The following is a 27,469-nucleotide window of genomic DNA, read 5'->3' as shown; positions in this document are numbered from 1 at the left end:
ACCTCAGCTAGATTTGGCATGTGACATTTTTAGCGGCAATCATTGGTCGATTCGCCGTGTAAGAGAAATAGTAAAGCAAACAAAACAAAGCAAACGCTGCCACCGGCGGAAAATAAATACAGCCAAAATTTGGGAGCCACGTAGGAGAATTATGTATATTAGATAATCGGTATATTTATCCAAAATGATAACCGGTTTAAAATTCGACTTGGTCATTGATCCTCAGCAAATAACATCATGTCTTAATTTACCAAAGATTAAACGAACTTAGCAGACGGATCAGAGCGAAACTTTTCCGACCTTTAGTACTAGATAAAATTTATCAAATTTGTTCTCTCTCCTTTTTAATTTTTCATTTAACTTTAAAATTCTAAAAAGCGATTAGTTTACAAAACATTGCAAACTATGTTCACATAAAAATTACAAAAAGGGAATTATCAACATCGTCATCAGAGTTGGACAGACAGCTCAATGTGGGCCAATGCCTTCCTCTGAAGATTTCTCCATGAAGACTTCCGAAGTTTCGTTAATCTCCAATTCTTTTCATTAATTTCAAGAAAGTAAGACTTCACCGAATCAGCTTATCTCTACCGCCGCCTACCCCGCTCTCCTGTTCCTGTAGGTTTAAAAAGCAATATCTTCTTTTTTCTATTGTCATCACTCTTTCGAATCTCCGGAGACATCCAATTCATTCTATTTATTTTTGTTTTTTTAATAATATTACAAAATTTAAATACAAAAATTATAATTCATTAAATTATAATTAATAAAATTATAATTAGTTAAATTATAATTAATTAAATTATAATTAATTAAATTATAATTAATTAAATTATAATTAATTAAATTATAATTAGTTAAATTATAATTAATTAAATTATAATTAATTAAATTATAATTAAAATTAAATGATTACGAAAAGAGAATTATCAAGGGTAAATTAAAAATCTGAATTTACACGGTATTTACATAGGAACTAACTCCGACGCAAAAACTCCTTACTTTTGAATATAAACAATCTAAGTCCAAGTATATATATCGGCTGAACGGAGATGGAGGTTTCATTTTCCCGTGATTTGGGATAACCTATTTTTAAAGTTATAAATAAAGCGAAAAGTGAATATCATGACTAAAAATCTGAATATTGGAGACAGATGTAGGAGATATGATTAGCATGTAATCTTATTTGAAAGTTATAAAGCAAAAATTAAAAGTAAAAGGCACACTTTTGAATATAAGTACCATAAATCAAAATATAAATATTGACATCCAGGTAAAGGAAATATTGTCATGTGACCTGAGTCTGCTTGTTTTGAAAGTTATAAAGCGAGAAGTGAAAGCAAAAGTCACACTTTTGAATAATAAACACCATAAATCAAAATATAAATATTAACAAACAGGTAGAGGGGATATCATTGTCATGTCAGCTGAGTTTGCACGTTTTGAAACTTATATAAATATTAACAAACAGGTAGAAGGGATATCATTGTCATGTCAGCTGAGTTTGCATGTTTTGAAACTTATATAAATATTAACAGACAGGTAGAGGGGATATCATTGTCATGTTACCTGAGTTGGCATGGTTTGAAAGTTATAAAGCGAGTAGTGAAAGCAAAAGTCCCACTTTTTAATATAAACACCCTTAATCAAAATATAAATATTAACAAACAGGTAGAGGGGATATCATTGTCATGTTACCTGAGTTTGCATGGTTTGAAAGTTATAGAGGGAGTAGTGAAAGCAAAAGTCCCACTTTTTAATATAAACACCCTAAATCAAAATATAAATATTAACAAACAGGTAGAGGGGATATCATTGTCATGTTACCTGAGTTTGCATGGTTTGAAAGTTATAAAGCGAGTAGTGAAAGCAAAAGTCCCACTTTTTAATATAAACACCCTTAATCAAAATATAAATATTAACAAACAGGTAGAGGGGATATCATTGTCATGTTACCTGAGTTTGCATGGTTTGAAAGTTATAAAGGGAGTAGTGAAAGCAAAAGTCCCACTTTTTAATATAAACACCCTAAATCAAAATATAAATATTAACAAACAGGTAGAGGGGATATCATTGTCATGTTACCTGAGTTTGCATGTTTTGAAAGTTATAAAGCGAGTAGTGAAAGCAAAAGTCCCACTTTTTAATATAAACACCCTAAATCAAAATATAAATATTAACAAACAGGTAGAGGGGATATCATTCTCATGTTACCTGAGTTTGCATGGTTTGAAAGTTATAAAGCGAGTAGTGAAAGCAAAAGTCACACTTTTTAATATAAACACCCTTAATCAAAATATAAATATTAACAAACAGGTAGAGGGGATATCATTGTCATGTTACCTGAGTTTGCATGGTTTGAAAGTTATAAAGCGAGTAGTGAAAGCAAAAGTCACACTTTTTAATATAAACACCCTTAATCAAAATATAAATATTAACAAACAGGTAGAGGGGATATCATTGTCATGTTACATGAGTTTGCATGTTTTGAAAGTTATAAAGCGAGAAGTGAAAGTAAAAGTCACACTTTTTAATATAAACACCCTAAATCAAAATATAAATATTAACAAACAGGTAGAGGGGATATCATTGTCATGTCAGCTGAGTTTGCACGTTTTGAAACTTATATAAATATTAACAAACAGGTAGAGGGGATATCATTGTCATGTCAGCTGAGTTTGCATGTTTTGAAACTTATATAAATATTAACAAACAGGTAGAAGGGATATCATTGTCATGTTACCTGAGTTGGCATGGTTTGAAAGTTATAAAGCGAGTAGTGAAAGCAAAAGTCCCACTTTTTAATATAAACACCCTTAATCAAAATATAAATATTAACAAACAGGTAGAGGGGATATCATTGTCATGTTACCTGAGTTTGCATGGTTTGAAAGTTATAGAGGGAGTAGTGAAAGCAAAAGTCCCACTTTTTAATATAAACACCCTAAATCAAAATATAAATATTAACAAACAGGTAGAGGGGATATCATTGTCATGTTACCTGAGTTTGCATGGTTTGAAAGTTATAAAGCGAGTAGTGAAAGCAAAAGTCCCACTTTTTAATATAAACACCCTTAATCAAAATATAAATATTAACAAACAGGTAGAGGGGATATCATTGTCATGTTACCTGAGTTTGCATGGTTTGAAAGTTATAAAGGGAGTAGTGAAAGCAAAAGTCCCACTTTTTAATATAAACACCCTAAATCAAAATATAAATATTAACAAACAGGTAGAGGGGATATCATTGTCATGTTACCTGAGTTTGCATGTTTTGAAAGTTATAAAGCGAGTAGTGAAAGCAAAAGTCCCACTTTTTAATATAAACACCCTAAATCAAAATATAAATATTAACAAACAGGTAGAGGGGATATCATTCTCATGTTACCTGAGTTTGCATGGTTTGAAAGTTATAAAGCGAGTAGTGAAAGCAAAAGTCACACTTTTTAATATAAACACCCTTAATCAAAATATAAATATTAACAAACAGGTAGAGGGGATATCATTGTCATGTTACCTGAGTTTGCATGGTTTGAAAGTTATAAAGCGAGTAGTGAAAGCAAAAGTCACACTTTTTAATATAAACACCCTTAATCAAAATATAAATATTAACAAACAGGTAGAGGGGATATCATTGTCATGTTACATGAGTTTGCATGTTTTGAAAGTTATAAAGCGAGAAGTGAAAGTAAAAGTCACACTTTTTAATATAAACACCCTAAATCAAAATATAAATATTAACAAACAGGTAGAGGGGATATCATTGTCATGTCAGCTGAGTTTGCACGTTTTGAAACTTATATAAATATTAACAAACAGGTAGAGGGGATATCATTGTCATGTCAGCTGAGTTTGCACGTTTTGAAACTTATATAAATATTAACAAACAGGTAGAAGGGATATCATTGTCATGTCAGCTGAGTTTGCATGTTTTGAAACTTATATAAATATTAACAAACAGGTAGAGGGGATATCATTGTCATGTTACCTGAGTTTGCATGGTTTGAAAGTTATAAAGCGAGTAGTGAAAGCAAAAGTCCCACTTTTTAATATAAACACCCTTAATCAAAATATAAATATTAACAACAGGTAGAGGGGATATCATTGTCATGTTACCTGAGTTTGCATGGTTTGAAAGTTATAGAGGGAGTAGTGAAAGCAAAAGTCCCACTTTTTAATATAAACACCCTAAATCAAAATATAAATATTAACAAACAGGTAGAGGGGATATCATTGTCATGTTACCTGAGTTTGCATGGTTTGAAAGTTATAAAGCGAGTAGTGAAAGCAAAAGTCCCACTTTTTAATATAAACACCCTTAATCAAAATATAAATATTAACAAACAGGTAGAGGGGATATCATTGTCATGTTACCTGAGTTTGCATGGTTTGAAAGTTATAAAGGGAGTAGTGAAAGCAAAAGTCCCACTTTTTAATATAAACACCCTAAATCAAAATATAAATATTAACAAACAGGTAGAGGGGATATCATTGTCATGTTACCTGAGTTTGCATGTTTTGAAAGTTATAAAGCGAGTAGTGAAAGCAAAAGTCACACTTTTTAATATAAACACCCTAAATCAAAATATAAATATTAACAAACAGGTAGAGGGGATATCATTCTCATGTTACCTGAGTTTGCATGGTTTGAAAGTTATAAAGCGAGTAGTGAAAGCAAAAGTCACACTTTTTAATATAAACACCCTTAATCAAAATATAAATATTAACAAACAGGTAGAGGGGATATCATTGTCATGTTACCTGAGTTTGCATGGTTTGAAAGTTATAAAGGGAGTAGTGAAAGCAAAAGTCCCACTTTTTAATATAAACACCCTAAATCAAAATATAAATATTAACAAACAGGTAGAGGGGATATCATTGTCATGTTACCTGAGTTTGCATGTTTTGAAAGTTATAAAGCGAGTAGTGAAAGCAAAAGTCCCACTTTTTAATATAAACACCCTAAATCAAAATATAAATATTAACAAACAGGTAGAGGGGATATCATTCTCATGTTACCTGAGTTTGCATGGTTTGAAAGTTATAAAGCGAGTAGTGAAAGCAAAAGTCACACTTTTTAATATAAACACCCTTAATCAAAATATAAATATTAACAAACAGGTAGAGGGGATATCATTGTCATGTTACCTGAGTTTGCATGGTTTGAAAGTTATAAAGGGAGTAGTGAAAGCAAAAGTCCCACTTTTTAATATAAACACCCTAAATCAAAATATAAATATTAACAAACAGGTAGAGGGGATATCATTGTCATGTTACCTGAGTTTGCATGTTTTGAAAGTTATAAAGCGAGTAGTGAAAGCAAAAGTCCCACTTTTTAATATAAACACCCTAAATCAAAATATAAATATTAACAAACAGGTAGAGGGGATATCATTCTCATGTTACCTGAGTTTGCATGGTTTGAAAGTTATAAAGCGAGTAGTGAAAGCAAAAGTCACACTTTTTAATATAAACACCCTTAATCAAAATATAAATATTAACAAACAGGTAGAGGGGATATCATTGTCATGTTACCTGAGTTTGCATGGTTTGAAAGTTATAAAGGGAGTAGTGAAAGCAAAAGTCCCACTTTTTAATATAAACACCCTAAATCAAAATATAAATATTAACAAACAGGTAGAGGGGATATCATTGTCATGTTACCTGAGTTTGCATGTTTTGAAAGTTATAAAGCGAGTAGTGAAAGCAAAAGTCCCACTTTTTAATATAAACACCCTAAATCAAAATATAAATATTAACAAACAGGTAGAGGGGATATCATTCTCATGTTACCTGAGTTTGCATGGTTTGAAAGTTATAAAGCGAGTAGTGAAAGCAAAAGTCACACTTTTTAATATAAACACCCTTAATCAAAATATAAATATTAACAAACAGGTAGAGGGGATATCATTGTCATGTTACCTGAGTTTGCATGGTTTGAAAGTTATAAAGCGAGTAGTGAAAGCAAAAGTCACACTTTTTAATATAAACACCCTTAATCAAAATATAAATATTAACAAACAGGTAGAGGGGATATCATTGTCATGTTACCTGAGTTTGCATGGTTTGAAAGTTATAAAGCGAGTAGTGAAAGCAAAAGTCACACTTTTTAATATAAACACCCTTAATCAAAATATAAATATTAACAAACAGGTAGAGGGGATATCATTGTCATGTTACCTGAGTTTGCATGGTTTGAAAATTATAAAGCGAGTAGTGAAAGCAAAAGTCACACTTTTTAATATAAACACCCTTAATCAAAATATAAATATTAACAAACAGGTAGAGGGGATATCATTGCCATGTAACCTGAGTTTGCATGTTTTGAAAGTTATAAAGCGAGTAGTGAAAGCAAAAGTCCCACTTTTTAATATAAACACCCTAAATCAAAATATAAATATTAACAAACAGGTAGAGGGGATATCATTGTCATGTTACCTGAGTTTGCATGGTTTGAAAGTTATAAAGCGAGTAGTGAAAGCAAAAGTCACACTTTTTAATATAAACACCCTTAATCAAAATATAAATATTAACAAACAGATAGAGGGGATATCATTGTCATGTTACCTGAGTTTGCATGGTTTGAAAGTTATAAAGCGAGAAGTGAAAGTAAAAGTCACACTTTTTAATATAAACACCATAAATTAAAATATAAATATTAACAAACAGGTAGAGGGGATATTATTGTCATGTAAACTAAGTTTGCATCTTTTGAAAGTTATAAAGCATGTTTGAAAGTTATAGATTTTTAGATCATCCACAAACTATTCGAGTAATTTTGAAAAATTAGCATCGACTAGTTACATGATTTTTAAAGTATTTCAGCCTACTTTATGAATTTAAAATAAATAAATATACTAAATATGGTAACAGACATATTCTCAGCATGAAAATATTTTTTATGAAATATTTTTTGATGCTTCGAAATGTAGTGTTATAAGTATAATTTATTTCTTTTATTATTTTATTTATAAATCAAAATATACATATTGACTTCCAAGTGAAGTGGATAATATTGTCATGTAATCTTATTTTTCACGTTTTGAAAGCTATAAAGCGAAATGTGAAAAAGTGAAAGAAAAAGTGAAAGTATAAACACAATATTAAGATTCGAGCAGATAGGAGTTTCTTTTAATTTAATTCTAGAATTTAACTGAATTATTATTAGGATAAATCAAACTTAGTAATTTATGACACTAAAATCAAGAAATGTACATATAAGCGTAAAATAATTATAAGTCTTACTTATTTTGCCAAATTCAAAAATGTAGAAAGAAACGTATTTTGAAAATACTGGTTCCTTGCCTAATAAATGCTTACAACCAATGTTGATTTCGTACACAAATTAAACTCTACGTCACACGTTTGTCCTTCATTCTAGGAATAGTGTTTCACGAACTTTTCAGGTCGAACTTTTCTTAGAAAAGGGAAATGAATGTCTAGACAAGATATCCCGATCTACAATGTGTGTCTGGAAATGAAATAGGGAAGCGGCCGTGGGGATCAATTCATGTTTTATTTTCCATAACAATTTTTCAAAATTAAACGAAAATCTGGGGTGCTAATTTGTTATCAACAATTCTTTTTCCATATATCTGTGTTTTTTAATAACCTAAATTTATCATTTAATTGAAAAGGGTGCCTAAGTTTCAAATTTTTTCTCTCCAAATATTAATACATTTTGTGAGGTTTTTCAAATATAATTTTAAAACAATTGACTTAAATCTGATCTGCGTCGAAACGATGTCTTTAACGATCTTTTTAAATAATAATAATTAATAATTATTATAAACAAAGTTTCTTTTGAGAATAGAAATAGTCTGGGCCCTACAAATTGGGTAAAAATGCTAAAAATCTTACTCTTCACAAATATTTATTTAATCACTAAACTACCACATAATTTTTATTTTTGTGAAACTCTACTATTTACCAGATAAATTAGTATTAACAGTTAGTTTTCAACTTACTTCTAACTGTTCTATGTAATGCAGTTAAAATTTTACTTTAGTATTTAAAGAAATGTGAGGAAGAAAGAAAAAGTGTATTTTTTTTCTTCAAATTATGCTTTTTTTTCGATCATCCGCTACCTATTTCGCATCATTTTGAAAAATTTTTGCTTTCTGGTCACATGATTTTCGAAGTATAACGGCAAAATTTATAGTTTCTAATAATAATATACTAAGTATATAATATTCTATATAAGTTATAAAGGGGTAAGTGAAAGACGCACTTTCGAATCTTAACATAAGAAACCAAAATATAAACATTGACACCAGGTAGAGAATATATCATTGTCATGTGACATGAATAAGAATGTTTTTAAAGTTATACAGTAAAAGCAAAAGACACGCTTTTGAATATGTTGATGTTGTTGCCGTCGGTCATTTAGGCAGAGAGGGTGCGATTATTCTTGTTTTCCAGTGGTGTCATCGATGGCCAAGAATTCGACTTCTGCCACACCCATACGTTTCACTTGTTTATAGGGAGAGCCCATTAATGCATCCATTCATTCATTCACATATCGTAATTTTGCCTGAACCAGACCAATCTCCAATTCAGTACTCATAGAAGTATAATTTGCTATGGGAATACAGAGGACTTTATGACCTGACATATTTAAGTTGCACCACGCACCATTTACTGCAGATTCTTCAGCCGGCTGGATTCGAACTCTCGTTCTCACGAACGTGAGTCCAGCGCCCTGCCAACCAATCCCTGCCAAGCTATTATGTAGCTATTATATGGTATTATGTATTATAGGCTTTATGTAAGTTACTAAATATAAAATATACTATATATGTTATAAAGGCGAAAGTAAAATCAAGAGAAGCACTTTTGAATGTTAACATAATAAATCAAAACATAAATACTGACATCCAGTTTGAGGATATATCATTTTCATGAGATCTGAATTAAAATGTTTTAAAGGATATAAAGCGAAAAGTAAAAGCAAAAGTCACATTTTTGAATGCAAACACCATAAATCAAAATATAAATATTGACTAACAGATAGAGGGGATATCTTTCTCATGTGACCTGAGTTTGTATCTTTGAAAGTAATAAAGCATGTTCGAGAGTCATGCATTTTTAGATCATCCGCAAACTATTCGCATAATTTTGAAAAATTGACGTGGTTCACATTGACTATAGTTACATGATTTTTGAACTATTTCCGCATAATTTATGGGTTTCAAATAATAATATACTACATATGGTAGCAGACACATTCTAAGCATGAAAATATTTCTTATGAAATATCTTTTGATGTTACGAAATCTAGTGTTATAAGAATATTTTAGTTGATTCGAACATTTATCTCACAATTCCAAAAGAAAAAAAAGAAAAAAAGAAACTGAGGAAAACATTTTATCTTAGAAATTACTGAATTTTGTAATTTTCCTATTGAGCTTGTGATTTTAATAATGCTTTAAATAATTTACTCTCTATATTTAAAAAATTCCCTCGAGCAAACAACAACGTCACTGTTTATGGTATTTAACTTCAGGTTTTTTATTTTGTTGCGCGGAAACTACAAGACTAAGAAAGCTGAAATTGTGATGAATTATGGAAAAAAATAGTAATAAGTTGTAATGAAATAAAAAAAGTTTGAGAATTATTAACTGTTGCATTTAACTTGAAGTTTATCTTAAACATATCATTAAACTTTTTTTTTAAAATTGTCTTTAAACTTTTTAAAGTAACTCTAAGAAGTAACTTCAAATTGTTAAATTTTTCAAATCTTAATAATTTTTTTAATTATACATAAAATGTTTTGTTTTTGCTTCACTGTAAATTTTCAATGCATTGTTTAGCTTACACTAAATGAATATTATTTATACAATAAATCAGCTTTCTTCAAAAAATTGAATAATTGTCAAATGCTGCATAGGGAGAAATTCATTCCTCATATGCAGCATTCATTCATTGAATATTAGGTATTCTTTGGTATTTATTGAAGTATGCATTAAGTATTAATTTAATAATTAATGCTTATGAAAATAAATAAACATGAAGCAGTTTCATACAAGATATTTATTAACGTTAACAAATAGTATGAGACATAAAACTATTCGATTTTGTTTACACAATAAAAATAATCAAATTCTTATGTAAGACCTATACAAATGGTTCAAAAATTGAATACATATGTGTATGCAATAATAAAATCAATATATATCTGAAAAATATTTTTATAAATGCTGTTAACATATTTTTAATGATTCATCATTGAAAAAGAAGAATATAAATGTACTTAAAAAAAATACGATTTTTATTTTTTTCATGTATAAATTTGCTTGTTTCACTGCATCATGTATATCAAGAACGTAATACATTTGACTATAAATATTTAATTATATACTACAAAATTATGTATATTTAATATAATATTTTTTTTATAATTAACTATATATATTTAAATATATATTCAACTATAATATCTACGTTTAGCTATATAGTTAACAGGATTGCAACAAACATAAAAAAGAACGAAAAATAAACTATGAAACAAGAAAGAAATAATCAGAATGTAATGTAAAAAAAAGGCAAGACACTTTAAGTTATTTGTGGAAGCTGTTTTGAAAAAGAAAAAAAAAAGTCATAGTTTTGCTTTAAACTCGAAGAAATTTATAGTTTTAAACTATATATGCCATAGTGCAGAAAAGAAATTTTCCGAGCTTCATATCGGATAAATCACTACCAATAAATATAAATAAAAGAAAGACTAATATATATATATATATATATTGATAAAATGGAAAAAATTACAAGAATAATGAAAAAAGAAAGGTAAAAAATAATAATGAAAATGAATTATAAAAAATATTAATAAAAGTCAAGAGAAAATATTAATAAACATTCGAAATCTTTTCATCAACCCACATGATTATATCCACAAAATCAATATCAATACAATAGTGTGAGGAGCACACACACACAAAAAAAAAATGAAAAAAAAAATGAAAAACAGATCAAAATTATTTTTTCTCAACTTTTTTAGTTGACTGAGAAATTGAGAGAAAAAAAAATATTGGTCAAAACTACCAGAATACAGTAAAATTTGCTCTATGGGAACACGTAAAACCTCGGTAGTTTATGGTAATAAATTTGGTTACATTAACTATAAAATATAATTTTATGATCTGTGATAAAATTCAGCAAATGTAAGGCAAAACTTGGTAACTTTGTTATGATTCCTTAAAACGATTTATTCGGTTAAATTTTTTTTTCTTCCAGTTTCGTATTTTTTACTAAATGTGTGATTATAAGAACTATAATTTTAAAAACCAAAATTTCCAGTTAACCGTTATCATATGAAGAGAAAAATTATCAATTGAATGGTTTAAATATCGAATATTTTGGTTTTCAATTCCAGAACTATGGTTTTTCTGACAAAAAATCTTATTACCATGTAGTGTGGTAATTTTATGTCAAGTGTTTCTCCATGTATTAGTTTCATTATTAAATTAAATGAGTTTACTATCAAACATTAGGCACAGAGAAAACATTGTAAGGGAAACAAAATTTAGTTTTCAAACGAATTTAATAATGCAATTTTAGCTCATAAAAATTTAGAAATTACTTTTATTTTTTTTAAAAAAAAAGTAAAATATTTATAATAAGCAATGCATTTTAGTCTTACCATAGCAAAACTTTTCTGATTTTTAATACTAGAATTTTTTTTTAAAATTGTTTCTTTCTAGTTTTTAATTTCTTGGTTAACTTTAAAATTCTAAACAACTTTATGCTCAAATTAGTTTAGAGTATAGATTTAGAATTTTATGAAATAGGAAATGATCCGCAATAACCATGCTTAATACTTATTTTTTGAATCCTTATTAAAAATGAATTAGCAGATTTAAAGATATATGTGGTCGCTAAAGCAAGGGTAAAAACACAAGTAGTTTAGAAGTCATAAAAGTCATATAAAAAAAGAAGGAACTGAGAACATCAAAGATATCTTTGATTGCCGGAGGGAGTGAACAGAGAACATCAAAGATATCTTTGATTGCCGGAGGGAGTGAACAGAGAACATCAAAGATATCTTTGATTGCCGGAGGGAGTGAACAGAGATTTAAAGTGAATCATTCGAAACACAACCAAGTATTCTAAGGCAATCAAACTGGTTTTGAAGTTTTTATACCGCTCTTGTTAGTTGCTTTCTAAAATATTTGGCAACAGTATTGTTGAATAAGATCATAAACAAAAATCAATAATCGACACATACACACCTACCCTTAGAGTATAATGATTTGAACCAAACGTTATGAAATTTCATCAAATAACACAATTCTATACCAATATTTGTTCATGTTCACAATGTGACGTTTCCGAAGTTTTTCTTTCTAAGTTTAACTTTACTTGATTTGAGCATTCAAGGATAATTTCGGACATTCTGGGCTTACATACAATAAGTATCTTCGCTTCTTATTAGAAAACTAAGTCATACATTTTTTCCAAGAAAAGATGGAATTATTGGATTTAACCAGTAATTATTGGGTATTATTATTTATTCATTGTATCACTATGGAATAACTATGTTGAATAACCTTTGAAAAATAAAAATTTTGTTTTAAAAAAACAAGCTTTTAAATTTAAAATTTATTTACACTTTTATTAAAGAATTATTGAAAAATACTTTTTGATACAAATATCATTGCTCTATAGAAAAATAATTCAAATAAATTAAAGATATATCAAATTAATATAAAAAAATATATTATATTGTTAAGCAATAAATGTAAATATTCATCAAATATACAATAAATTTTGTAAATAGCTTTTTATTATGAATATTTTATTTTCTATGTATTGCACATTCCACACAATAAAAATTGCTTCACAACGAAAAATCCGACAATTTTTTTTAGTTTATGATATAATTATAAATATTTGTACATATTTTCAAATTTTTTTTATTCATCTTGTTGTAGTATTTTAACAAAGTCAAGTTAATATCAAAATATATATTATATTGTTAAACTATAAATGTAAATATTCAACAAATATACAATCAATTTTACAAATAGCTTATTAATAAAGTATTAATAAATGTAATATATATTACACAATCCACACGATTGCAAAAAAATAATTGCACCAGGGCGAAAAAACTATTAAAATAATTTTTTTTAGTTTATGTTATAATTTGAAATATTTGTACCGATTTTTTAATTTTTTTTATTCATCTTGTTTTTGTATTTAAAAAAAGGCCTTAAGATGACACGACACTTGAAGTAGACGTGTAAATTTATTCTAGCAGTGTTACTCTTAGAAAACTAATTATCTGGTATTTTTAATAATTATTTAAATTATTCATTTCCGCAACTATCACAAGAAATAGTAAAGGCAAAGTGTTTAATCACCTGCAGTAATAGAAATATTTATTATAAAGGCAATTCTTAAATTTTTTTATAAACATAGTTTTACAATTTAATAACAACTTATTTAAAATAGGTTTATCATGCCTTTCGTTCGAAAAATAATTTAAAATTTTTATAAAACTACAATAACCAGATGTCATGCAGTTAAAACTTTTCATGATCCGACACCCCAAGCATTTGCAAAAAGGAAGAGTGTTGTAATTTGGACAAGTGTAATAATTTGCATTCAGTGTATGTGATTGTTATCCTACTCTCAAAAATAAAACTTTCATTTTTGACGATTCAACAATCATTGGGCTATATTTCGTTAATTTTGAGAATCATTTCATCACGAAATCACATGTCTTACGACGAAATACGAACTCTCAAATGTATGAAGAACACGTTTCGTCAACTTGGAACCTCATCGCCGTGCACTGTGGCCGATAATCAACTATACTTAACTAAAATGACGGAACTAGAGTGGAAACTAGATAGCCTAAATAAGCCGGACGTCCTGCTTCATGGTCAGTGAGTTGGCCTCATACCAGAAAGATCCCGGGATCGAATCCAGCCTCAGGCAGGGATATAATTTATCTGTCTATTTAATCTGTCCATTTTCTGTTTTTAAGGCGACACTGATATAGCTCTATCTCACGATAAAATGATAAAAAAAGATCGTTTTTTCTTGTAAAAAAATAAAAATAAAATGATTAAATATTTCTTTAATATTGACGAAATTCGTTTCCTCGAAAAAGTTACGATATTTCGTCACTTTGACGAGATGTTCGCTAGGAGCATATACCAGGAAACGGTTTCTTCAAAACGAAGAAAGTTTCGTGAAATTTGAGTGTTTATTTTTTACAGTGCAACAACTTCCATATACTGTGTAAGTGACCATTTTTGGCTTTCCCAACATATGGTCAAAATCATTATTTCCTTTTTATTGCTAAGTAATTTTTTTAATCAATAAGTTTGGAAATTATGACCTTATCGTACTTACATACTTACATTCGAAATTAGAGCTAAGGTAGATAAGATAAAATACAATTTTTTTTGGACAAAAATAATATAGTTTTGTGGGACTGCTAAAATAAAAAAAAAGTATGCTTTTTGTATGATCAGCCACAATATTGTACCTGAACAAGATATGTGCTACAGGCCCGGTATTAAAAATAAATTATAGTTGAATGGCATGATTTTTTAAAAATTGTTTGGGCCTTTTAACCATTTATTTACCTCTTTTAACTGTATATTTATCGCTCTTAGTATGACACATTCTTGTTTGATTTTTATCATTTCTGTTTTTATCATTCCAGTATATACTCCTACTGATGAAGATGTACGAATGTGACATCGAAAAACTTGCAGGTGTTCAATAAAATTTTGTTATTTGTGATTTTAAAACTTCGTTCTTAATAAAATTTAAGAGGAAAATGGTTAAGACGTTACTTAAAGTAGGTAAATTTAAATGGATATCTCCATAAATAATTGGACATTTCTAAGAGTCTCCATTATTTAATTCTCATACAAGTACGTACTCAAGTTTAGGTGTAATTATACATGCACAGACCTCCACAGTTACACGACGTACATGAATGGAACGTTACTTTTAAAAGTCTATTTAAGAGTTTTATTTTCCGTCTGGAATAATTATTAAATTTTCATAAATGAAAAAGTAATAATAACAAGTATATTTCCTCCTTCTTTGTTTTTTTCTTCATATTTTTCTGTGGGTTCCAAGATGCACATTACACAATGGGCATTGATGTCTAACATCTTTCCAGACATCGACGCATAAAGGTACCCAAAACAAACAGGTGCTGCAAAAAGGTATAAATAAATGAATAAATAAATAATTAAGAATATCGAATGCATTGTGTTGTTCTAAAAATAATTAGAATATTTATTATAATAATTTTTTTAAGAAAACGAAAAGCTATTTTCTTACAGTGAATAATCATTTTATTGAATTATATATTACCCATTCTGGTTCACTACGTTTTGCCATCCTTTCGGCAAAAGTATGATTTTATACGCTTGCATTTACAAAACTAACCTTTACAAAAACTTTTATGAATGCGTTTATTTAAGTATTTGAAAAATTTTGTTTCAAGACAACAGCATTTAAGTTTCTCAGTAAGATCAGCCCAGATGTGTGGTTGTCAGATTTAGAAACTAACCACATCGTGCGAAAACTTTTCAAATTAAGTCCTTTCTCTGGTTATTTAATATTTTTTTCCTTGGTGCTATTTTAAATGAGCAGTACTATAAAATCGCTAAACCCGATCTATTGCTCAAGAAATTAATTATGGAACTTAAACATGGATTAGCATACTTTAAGAATGCCTTCCACCAAGCTCCTCCACATAGATCTTTCCTGCACACCTGACAAAAAAAGAAATCAATCGATATCAGAACCATCACTAAAGGAATTAAATATAGAAGATAGACATAGATTAGCATATATTAAGAATGTCTTCCACCGAGCTCCTACACATAGATCTTGCCTGGACGTTCGAGGGAGAAAGAAAATATGGATACCAGATTTATCACTGAAGAAAATAAATATAGAAAAGACACAGATTAGCATATTTTAAGAATGCCTTCCACCGAGCTCCTCCACGTAGATCTTTCCTGGACGTCTGAGGGAAAAAGAAAACAAGGGATACCAGAACCATCAGTGAGGAAATTAAATATAGAAGATAGACATAGATTAGCATATTTTAAGAATGTCTTCCCTCGAGCTCCCCCACATAGATCTTGCCTGGACGTTCGAGGGAGAAAGAAAACGTGGATACCAGATTCATCACTGAGGAAATTAAATATAGAAGATAGACATAGATTAGCATATTTTAAGAATGTCTTCCCTCGAGCTCCCCCACATAGATCTTGCCTGGACGTTCGAGGGAGAAAGAAAACGTGGATACCAGATTCATCACTGAGGAAATTAAATATAGAAGATAGACATAGATTAGCATATTTTAAGAATGTCTTCCCTCGAGCTCCCCCACATAGATCTTGCCTGGACGTTCGAGGGAGAAAGAAAACGTGGATACCAGATTCATCACTGAGGAAATTAAATATAGAAGATAGACATAGATTAGCATATTTTAAGAATGTCTTCCCTCGAGCTCCCCCACATAGATCTTGCCTGGACGTTCGAGGGAGAAAGAAAACGTGGATACCAGATTCATCACTGAGGAAATTAAATATAGAAGATAGACATAGATTAGCATATTTTAAGAATGTCTTCCCTCGAGCTCCCCCACATAGATCTTGCCTGGACGTTCGAGGGAGAAAGAAAACGTGGATACCAGATTCATCACTGAGGAAATTAAATATAGAAGATAGACATAGATTAGCATATTTTAAGAATGTCTTCCCTCGAGCTCCCCCACATAGATCTTGCCTGGACGTCTGAGGGAGAAAGAAAACGAGGAATACCAGAACCGTCACTGAAGAAATTAAATATAGAAGATGGACATTGATTGGGAATATTTTAAGAATGTTTTCCTCCGATCTTTTTTTTGTAAATCTTACCTAGAAGACAGAGGAAAAAAGAAGACGAGGAGTACCTGATATATCACAGAAAAAATTTAAAATGGAAAATGGATATAGATTGAAGAATGTTGAAGAATGCCATCTATCGGATTCCTCTACGTGGCTTTTACCTGGACGTCCGAGAGAAAAAGTAAAATTACTGAATATCTAAACTTACATGTCGAAGAAAGGTTGAGGAAGATCGAAACATATTTGGATGGTCTCTCTAGCGTGAGCTTAGCAAGCAGAATGGCTTTGAAACAAAGAAGATAAGAACAAGACTCGAGACCTTATGCATTAATGAGAAGTAACGTAAAAAAAAAAAAAAAAACTAGGTTGATGATTTAAATTTTTGGAAGGTTTAAAAGAAAATTTTACCTTACACATTTTTATTACATTCTGTGCATTAAGGTTTAATCTCAATTAATTGTAATGATTTAATTAATTGTAATGATTTTGCAGTTAAAGCCTTTTCCGGAAAGAAATCAACAAGGTATTACGAACTTCTATTAAGAAAATGAAATTGAGCAAAATACAGTTCAGTGAATTTCAGTTTCATGATATTGAATAAAGCTGAACTTACCAGATAAAACAGAGATATATTGAACATATGAATGAACAAGCACCGTTTACTGGAAAAGTTTTTGTTAATACTGTTTGGCGACAGTTACCACATTGTATTTGTATTGGGTCGGGTCCTAGCTCCATTTGAGGTAAGACGATAATAGTTGTTTTTTCAGGTGCTAAAAAATCATAAAACAAAGTAAAATAACTTTATTTATTGCGAATTCTTATTATTCTGTATTAGAACACATCTAAAAATTCAGACATAATCTAAATTATAGAATCGGAAACAAGTTTGGCAAGTTTTTGACAATTTATCGGGTTTTAACCAAGGTTTTATCCATGTTAAAAATCCTGTTTTGACATAGTTCTTGACAAGCGTCAAAAACCCAAAATTTTGGTGTACTTATAATTATTAGTTATTTTAAATAAGAAGTATTTAAAAATAAATATACATTTAAGAGGGTTGTAAGTTAAATAGAGGCAACTTAACCTTGAAACTCACAGAAGGGCAGGCATGCGCAAATAGGATATGGGAGCGGTGAGGTGGCGCAGTTGTCGATGTGTAGAGTGCAAAAAACAGTCGATCTGCTTAGAAGGGTAGTTGTTGTGTGGCGTTAAAGTGAGGAGTTTCGTTTCCATTGCATGAATAGTAAGGTATACAACTTTCTGCATATTATTTTAAAGTATTTAATTATACATGGCAAACTAGAAAATTTGAGCGAAATCTGTTGAATGGTTCCGTTGAAATTGAATTTAAAAAAAAAGTCGCATGCATAAAATTCGATTTCTCAGAAACTATTCGACCGATGCAGGAGTGCAGAAAATTCTCAGAACTAAATAGTCCCTTTGAACGAAGCTTCTATTTAGGTCGAAATAATAGCTTTTTTTAGTGCAATTACTTTTTTCTGAGTAGTATTTAGAAAAAAAATTCATTGATTTTTCACAGTTCTTGAATAAACGAGCCTATGTGTTATAAAATACTAGAAATCAAAATATATTGAAATAGTAATAATTTTTCAAATTTAATTTAAGCTCCCACATCAAGCAGCATTTTTTTTGTTCCAAGATAACCTCCTTGAAATGATCCATGGTAATAATCCATAGATTCCAATTTAACCCCATGTCATTGTCAGATCTTTTTTTAAATCAAAAATAATAACTGAATCCCCCCCCCCCAAAGTTTTACCCTTTCAAACATCTTTTCTGTTGTCTACTTCAAAGTGAACTAACAGGCTACATGCCACCCTTTCTTCTAATTTGGCTAATTAAAATAGATAATCGACTATTAATAATACATAGATTATTAACATTATTAAGTATATCACGTCATGATTTAATACGTAACATAAACAAGTAATAAAAAAATGTGAGATTAAAGAAAACTCATTCAACAAAAGGGATAACAAAGAAATATCATTTGTCGTAAATATTCCTAAAATACATATAAAGTCAACCACATATTTAAAAGTAAGGAATAGTTACGTTTAGTCTATAAAAAAAGCATGTTTCTATCTCGTGCAATCGTACTTGCGCAATCTTCGAAACTCGTAGTTAATTCTTTGATACGCTCACTGCTACTAAAATGCAGCAGCTAATAATAAACAGTAAATGAAGAAGTGGTTATAGTTTTCATTAAATCAGTAAACAATTTTAGATCTCTGACAATTTTTACAGAAGTTTCCTAACCACGAACAGTGTTGTGATGCAACGCTTAAATATTCTGAAATAACAACATCATGAGTGAGACAGTTTATTTTTGTTACTGGTAGAGCCCATAGTTTAATAAATCCTAGGTTTTACCAGAAAAAATGAGGATTTACCAAAGCGAATGGGTAGAAGTCCGAAGTATGTTTTAATATAATTCTATTTCGTTCCAATTTCGCAATTCCATTTCACCTTCATATGAATCACTTTTTCAAGTCTTTGCGGTAGAAGCTAAGAGCTTCAGACGCCTTCCAGTACAAGCCCTCGAAACAAGTTTTATTTATTTATTTTATTACAAATTGTAGACAAAAATATTATTTTTTTAAAAAAATTACATAAATCTCTTCAGTAGTTATCAAGAGAATTGTACATTAGCTTAGCTTTTTTCACGTGAGATTTTATTTGTGAAATGGTATTAATATTAATTTTATTCCCCTTTAACTCTTTTAAAAATAATAGTAAGACAGTTCCATAGATATAATCTTAAAAATCATACCTTATATTGATAAATTAAAATTTATATTCCCATTTAAAAAATTAGAGTATGCATGTATGTTTTAACCCTGTTGAGACACACTGTATGCTTCCGGAAGAGGGTGCAGTTGGCGATGGCTTAATTTTTTCATTAAATCACACACAAAATATAGTAATCAATCAATAATAATCGTGGTTTATTATTTTTAATAATCTGATTAATGAAGGGATGTGAGAGTCATTATCCAGTTTACCCCATACTGATATTTTTGTAAGGTTAAGTGCCACTGCCCGGTTTAACTTTGCCCGCTATATCTTGCGCTGATTTTATTTTGAGGCTAAATACCACTTCCTAGTATACGTTTGTCTGATATTGATCTTTTAAGGTTAAGTGCCATTTCCTCTTTTATTCTCTACAGCTACACTGACCGTTGAATCGAAGGTGAACCTTTGTGGTCCCGGATTCCCACCCCACGGTTCGGCAGTTTCTTTATGGGCCTCTTCAACAAAACAGTACCCAATTATTATAATCTTCCCCTTAACGTCCGGCAGGTGGCGCAGCGCCGCAACTGTTGTGTCTGTTTTGTTTTGCAAATGTAAGAAAGCGTAGAGGTGCGCGCAAATGAGCCTGTGCAATTATGATATCTGTAAATATTTTTGTAAATAAATAATTAATATAATCAAACTCTTACTTCCTCTCCCCCCAAACGAGCTACTCGACACATGAACAAATGAAATGGGATTACAACACAATATATCAGCGAATGTAAATTCCTATTTTAAGTAATCCTTCGCTTCCATTTTTAATGGAAGGTAGTGGTAACTTCTAGGTTCTACCTCAAAGGCCTCGTAAAAGTCCGAATTAGAATCATATTAAATCGTACTTCGGATTTTACACAGGCCCTTTGATAAAACTTCGATTTTATCTGTAACACGTAGGATTTACCGGACTTCGGGCTTTTACAGTAACATATACATTTAACACAAGCAGAGTTGAGTAGGCAAAAGTTTTTTAGTTTGTATGAAAATAGTTACCATTAGTAATTGAACTGAGAACTTCAGGTAAGGTGTTTTGGGCCATATTTCAATCAGGGGCTGAAATCAAAAGTACTTATTTTAAAATATAATATGTAATTAAATAAATATATTATGTATTAAAATTCAACAGATGAAATGACTTTACATCTATGCTAACAAAATAAAAAGCTTGTTTGTTTTTGTGTGTGTCTTTTTTACAACTCCATGAGAAATTTAGACAGTGGGTAAAAGGGATAATTTTGTCCACAATCCTAAAAACCCTTCTAAAGTTTCAATTATATCGTTCAAGAGAGGTATTGAAAAACAAAAAATGTAATATATATATATATATATATATATATATATATATATATATATATATATATATATATATATATATATATATATATATATATATATATATATATATATATATATATATATATATATATATATATGTAACATAAAAAGCTTCATTTAATCTTTTTATGTTATCCTAATTAATTATTCAAATCGAAATACTTTCTCACACTTTTAAAAGCTACATCCTGTTTCTAAGTCTATTTTTGGCTCAACTATGCATAAATTTAAATAAAGATCTTTTTTCCCTTTTAAGCAGTGGGAATCACTCGAGCAAGTTCATTAACCAATAGTAATTTCTAAGATTTCCCTTTCTTCTCTAAATAGAGATATTTTCGGATTATTTGCAAAATTTTACCTACCAGAAAGACTAATCCTGAATGGACTTAACATCACTTTTCGCTTGTCTTCCATAAGAACATGATCTAAATAAAATACATCTGATTTCATTAAAATCCTGTGTCTGTTTCCCTGCTTTGTCCGATTGCATCATTTTTCATTATATATTTATATATATATATATATATATATATATATATATATATATATATATATATATATATATATATATATATAATATGAGGTGTATCCACACCGATATTTTTTAGTATTTTGCGTGAAAAAAGCATGATTAAAGAGTCCAGTTGTGCATTATCTGTTTATTTATAAGCTATGGTGAAAGCATACACATTTTTACCTCCTCCCGCTGGCGAGGGGTGGAGACCCATGTCCCGTCTAAGCAGACGGATGTTAGTTTAGCAAGATAAACAACAAAAAGCCACGCAGAAACTTGTGCTCTGCGTTTTATAGGATGATTAAAAAGAGTAAAAAGTCCAGCCATATGCTTTTTATGTATTCTTACGCCTCATCAAATTTGTTTATTACTCAAAGCAAATCGTTTAATCTTTCCTTATATGGAAGTGAAAGATCTTAAAATAACTTCTCTTTTGAAGTATTAATCTAATTATTATTCATTGGCATGTTTTTAGCCTTGAAGTCCCAAAATAGAATTTCTACCCTTATCCTTTACTAAAGATATTTAATGAAAAGGAATGAAGTTTTAATGCTTTTATTAATACAAAAGTATTTAATTTTTGTATTACATATATATATATATATATATATATATATATATATATATATATATATATATATATATATATATATATATATATATATATATATATATATATATATATATATATATATATATATATATATATATATATATATATATATATGTATATATATGTATATATATGTATATATATATATATATATATATATATATATATATATATATATATATATATATATATATATATATATATATATATATAAGTTCAAAATGAAGAATAAAACAAAGAAAAATTATAGACATATGAAAAAAAAGGGGGGAGGGATTAATAAGTAAAAAATAACAAACAACAGTTTATATAATATATATAATAAAAAAAAAAATTAAAAAAAAAAAGATGAAATTTTATTTAAAAAACCGGAAAAATAAAACCGGGGAAAAAAAAGATATAATCTTTTCTTCAGCCCACACGATTATATCCTGATATTGTATCAATAAAGCCAAAGCAAAATATATTAATACAATAGTGTGAGGAGCACTCAAAAATTTTTTTTATAAAAATAACAACAAATAAAAAAGATCACAAAAAGTAAAAATAGCATGTAAAAACAGACTAAAGACAGACTACAGATAAAAAATAATGAATACCCAACTAAAGTAATAAAATTTTATATAAAATCACTGAATTAATCGTATATTTTTGTGGATATCTTCAAATTAATGGAATACCACAAGGATCTAATTATTCATCTTTCTTAGCTAACTTATTTTTGCATTATTATGAAAAAAATTTTACTCTTAGTATTAAATTTGTTTTTAGATATATTGATGACTTAATTATCTTTAATTTCCAAGAATTTACTATATTATTGAGTGATATATACCCTGAGGAATTAATCTTACTTCGTAATCATGATGATAATATTAATTTCAATTTTTTGGATTTGGGTATTATGAAAGTTGAAAATATCTGCTTTGTTGATTTATACGATAAAAGAAATGATTTTAATTTTAATATTAATAAGCTAGTTTCTTGGAATTCTAATGTTTCTAGGAGTATCTATTTAAATACCACTTTTAATGAAATGAACAGAATTAAAAGAATATGTAGTAATATTTATTTATCCAAAAAACAAATCGATTAACTATTTCAAAATTTGAAAAAAAGCAATGAATACCCAACTAAAATAATAAAATTTTATATAAAATCACTGAATTAATCGTATATTTTTGTGGATATATTTAATAAACATTTTTTTTTATTGTTAATTTTTATAATTTTCCCATGTGCAAATCCATTTCAGGTAAATCCATTGCCAAAATTATTTACTAAATAATTTCTTTGTTAATTTGTATAATTTTTCCATGTGCAAATCCATATCGGGCAAATCCGTATTTAGAATTATTTACTAAAATTTCCTGTACTAAATTATTTCCTTTGTTAATCTATACAGTTTTTCCATGTGCAAATCCATTTCGGGCAAATCCGTGGTTAGAATTAATTACTAAAATTTCCTTTACTAAATTATTTCCTTTGTTAATCTATACAGTTTTTCCATGTGCAAATCCATTTCGGGCAAATCCGTGGGTAAAATTGATTGCTAAAAATTTCTTTATTAATTTATACAATTTTTCCATGTGCAAATCCATTTCGGGCAAATCCGTGGCTAAAATTATCTACTAAAGGGTTTTTCTTTGTTAATTTTTCCATGTGCAAATCCATTTCGGGCAAATCCGTGTTAAAATTATCTATTAAAAATTTTTTTCTTTGATAATTTAAAAATTTTTTCTATGTGCTAATCCATATTGTGCAAATCCGCGACTAAAATTATTTGCAAAACAGGCAATTTATGTTTCTCTTTTCTTTTTTATATTTTTTCTTAAATAAACATCTATCTTTTAAAACTATTTATGATCAATTTTTAAAATTATCCAGTATAATATTACCTTGCGCACATCCATTTCGGGCCCATCCTTGGTAACTAACAAATCAAAGCTTAGAATAACAAATCACTTCAGCAGTGCAGTAAGAACGACACTTTAAAACCCTCTTGTTACACTCAATTTACGCTTTTGTTTTCATATTTTGTAATCTGGCAATCTTTCTGCGAAAACATTTTTAAATCATTCTTGAAATATTTTCTATCCTTGTAAGTTGATCTGATTTGGTACTCGCATTATAGTCCCTTTTAAATGTTTTTATTTTCTGTTTTTACATGCTATTTTTACTTTTTGTGATCTTTTTTATTTGTTGTTATTTTTATAAAAAATTTTTTTGAGTGCTCCTCACACTATTGTATTAATATATTTTGCTTTGGCTTTATTGATACAATATCAGAAAGCACTCTTTTTTGCGGATATAATCGTGTGGGCTGAAGAAAAGATTATATCTTTTTTTTTCCCGGTTTTATTTTTCCGGTTTTTTAAATAAAATTTCATCTTTTTTTTTTTTAATTTTTTTTTATTACATATATCATATAAACTGTTGTTTGTTATTTTTTACTTATTATTCCCCCCCCTTTTTTTTCATATGTCTATAATTCTTCTTTGTTTTATTCTTCATTTTGAACTTATCTAATGAGTTCTGTTTACTTCAGCTTAAGCGCAATAAATGAAACTTATTGTTTTTCTTAACTTTCTTCGTGTTTTCTTGTATTTACTTATTTATTTATATATATATATATATATATATATATATATATATATATATATATATATATATATATATATATATATATATAACGTCGTTGCCGAGTGGAAGGATTAAAACAGGTCTTAGGCAGGGAAAAGGGGGGTGCAAAATTTATTTATTAATTATAAGACAGAGCAGTCATGAGAGTGTACACGAAAAGTTGAGCTCCTCGATTATATGTTAGGGAAACTCTTGCAAAAATAAAATCCGTAAATGTCTCTATTTAGGGAAAAGAGGGAAATCTTGGAAATTACTATTGGTTTATATATTATAAAAAATGTACATTTGTACTCATGGTAAAAATTTTAACACAATTTCTCACTAAGTGAAATCCAAAACAAGCCTTCAAATTTAATATGGTTTTTATCACTTTTAAAATTTAATCAGTTCTTAAAATTTCACTGACCTCGCTATTTATCTTATTTTTAATCTGAAGTGCAAGTTTGGTCAATTTGCAAATTACCTTTTGTTCGTTTGCATTTATATCTTTCCTTCTTTTTGGACATAAAATTTTTTTTCTTCAAAAATTATAGATCGGATACTTTTTAAAGTAATTTTTGTGCAGAGATCTTAATTGATAATTTAATTTGTCACATTATGTGTTAGGAAATTCTAATATTTTCATTTCCATTTTAAACGTGTTTTTGAAGTGTATTTGGTTACTATTGCTTTTCAATTTGTGTTTGGTCACTTTATCTTTATGTTGGGATTCACTCTCAGCAATAAGAAACTTTGTTTGCTAATGGAAATTACTGAGCCATGAACTATTTACCAACGTTGGACTAAAGCATTAATGTCTGGTTTCACATTTCAATTCAAATTCTAAAAAGAAGTATTTTATTCATTTTCCAAATTATTTGTATTAGTTTTAACAGTTCTTGGTTTAATTTATAATTTATGCCAATCTTTTTATGTTAGTTCTTTTCTGAATATCCTTTTCTTTATTTTATTAATCTAATCGAAATGCTTTCTCAAACTTTTAAATTCACATCCTGTCCGTAAATTTATTTTTGGCTCAACTGCATTAATTAAAAGCAGGACATTTTCCCCTTTAATCTTCGTGGGAATCACTCGACCTATTTCATGAACCAATAGTAATTTCTAAGATTTCCCTCTTTTCCCTAAATAGAGACATTTACGGATTTTACTTTGCAAGATTTTCCCTAACATATAACCGAGGAGCGCAACTTTTCGTGTACACTCTCATGACTGCTCTGTCTTATAATTAATAAATAAATTCTGTACCCTCCTTCCCTGCCTAAGACCTGTTTTAATTCTTTCACTTGGCAACGACGTTATAAGTCGTCAGGATAGTTTTATTTGTGATAATCGGATATTTGTCACTTTCATAGTTTTCATTTTCATTTTGTATGTATCCGGATACAATTAATTGTCAATTTTGTGGTTGGTCACTTTCTTGTTTAGGCTGGGTTTGATTCTCAGCCATCAAAGAATTAGGTTTGTTTATATAATTTTAACCAATGCTTATCATTGGGGCCGCATAACTTGAAAAAAAAATGTTTTTTACAATTGATAGAGTTATGGAAAAGTGAAAACTAAACATTGAATGCACTCTATAACGAGTTGAGAGTCGAAATCATTTGAAACAATTTTACAAACCTTCCTATTTACATAAGCATTGAACTGTTCTCTTTGCATCAAAATGATGCCATGCTAAAGTAGCAAAATAATTTTTTTTCTTAAATATTCTATTATTTTCTACATTTTCCAAGAAAAAAAACTCTGATGTAAATACATTAAGTTATTTTCCTTTTTAGAACCTATTGACCTTTCTTTCTTAAATGAAGAGCTTATTTAAAGAACCAGAAAGAGAAATTTTAACAAACATTTTTTGATCGAAAACTTTCACATTTTTACAAGTCTTTCTGCTTATATCGACGTTGAGCTGTTCTCTATACATCACCATGTTGCCATGCTAAGGCAGAAAAATATTTTTTGTAAAATATTCAAAGTTCAAAACTAAAACAAAAAATGAAAGTGACATTACTACGTGATTTAACTTCGAGCTCTTTAAAATCTTAACTTAGCTATTTTAGGATTTGAAAAGAACATTTTAAGTTTAGTTAGTGAGACAATAATATTGATGATTGTCAGGATAAACTAGCTTAATTTTCTAAAAAGATTACAAATTTGATCAAAACTGTGTTGTTAAATTATTTTTTAAAAAATATAACCAAAATGAATCTTACTTGATTATAAGCAATTAGAAAGCTTGAAATTTTCTTGCGATTAGTCGAAGAAAAGTACTTTATATAATTAAATACTCTGATGTTATAAAATGATTTGATATAATGAATTCAAATCTGATTTCGTTATAAACAAGTGATTCAATTCATTATGTACGGATGCAGTAGTAAACAAACCCTGGAATCTGGGAAATTTCTTATTGATCCACTCCTTCTTCTCATGAAGTCTGACGTCACGTTTCTGACGTCACGAAATTGAAAATGGTTGTTTAAGGGATCAAATACAAAATATTTTCCTTAGAGGGGACAAAGGATGCATAAAAAAATGTGCAACATTAAACAATAAACAGACGTGGGTAGAAATGTTTTTCTTTTGTGGCATGGCAACCAATATTTAAATGATGGCATAAATATGATTTTTACTTAGAAATATTTAGCTCATAAGAAAGTAAACTTGTAAATGTGA

At 28.7% G+C, this 27,469-nt stretch overlaps 2 protein-coding genes across 2 annotated transcripts in view; both read right to left on the bottom strand.

Moving 5' to 3' along the window:
* Nucleotides 1-7,426, bottom strand: part of LOC107441145 (lipopolysaccharide-induced tumor necrosis factor-alpha factor homolog) — a 32,641-nt gene extending 25,215 nt beyond the window's left edge. The window contains exon 1 of the mRNA XM_087159147.1: nt 7,246-7,426. The gene's annotated coding sequence lies outside the window, so the exon portion shown is untranslated. The remainder of the gene's footprint in view (nt 1-7,245) is intronic.
* A 7,510-nt stretch (nt 7,427-14,936) lies between these two features.
* Nucleotides 14,937-27,241, bottom strand: LOC110282017 (lipopolysaccharide-induced tumor necrosis factor-alpha factor homolog). The gene is made up of 4 exons (XM_043056255.3): nt 27,007-27,241; nt 20,685-20,744; nt 17,488-17,647; nt 14,937-15,184 (listed from the first exon to the last, which is right to left on the bottom strand). The coding sequence occupies exons 2-4, from the start codon at nt 20,728-20,730 to the stop codon at nt 15,082-15,084; spliced, it is 309 nt and encodes a 102-aa protein (XP_042912189.2). The 5' UTR covers nt 20,731-20,744; nt 27,007-27,241; the 3' UTR covers nt 14,937-15,081.
* Nucleotides 27,242-27,469: the final 228 nt, after the last annotated feature.

The sequence above is a fragment of the Parasteatoda tepidariorum genome, chromosome 1, assembly GCF_982258835.1.
Source record: "Parasteatoda tepidariorum strain Cologne lab strain chromosome 1, Ptep-v5.0, whole genome shotgun sequence".
Taxonomy (NCBI): domain Eukaryota; kingdom Metazoa; phylum Arthropoda; class Arachnida; order Araneae; family Theridiidae; genus Parasteatoda; species Parasteatoda tepidariorum.
The sequence above is the reverse complement of the archived record's forward strand: the minus strand, read 5'-3'. Positions and strand labels throughout refer to the sequence as shown.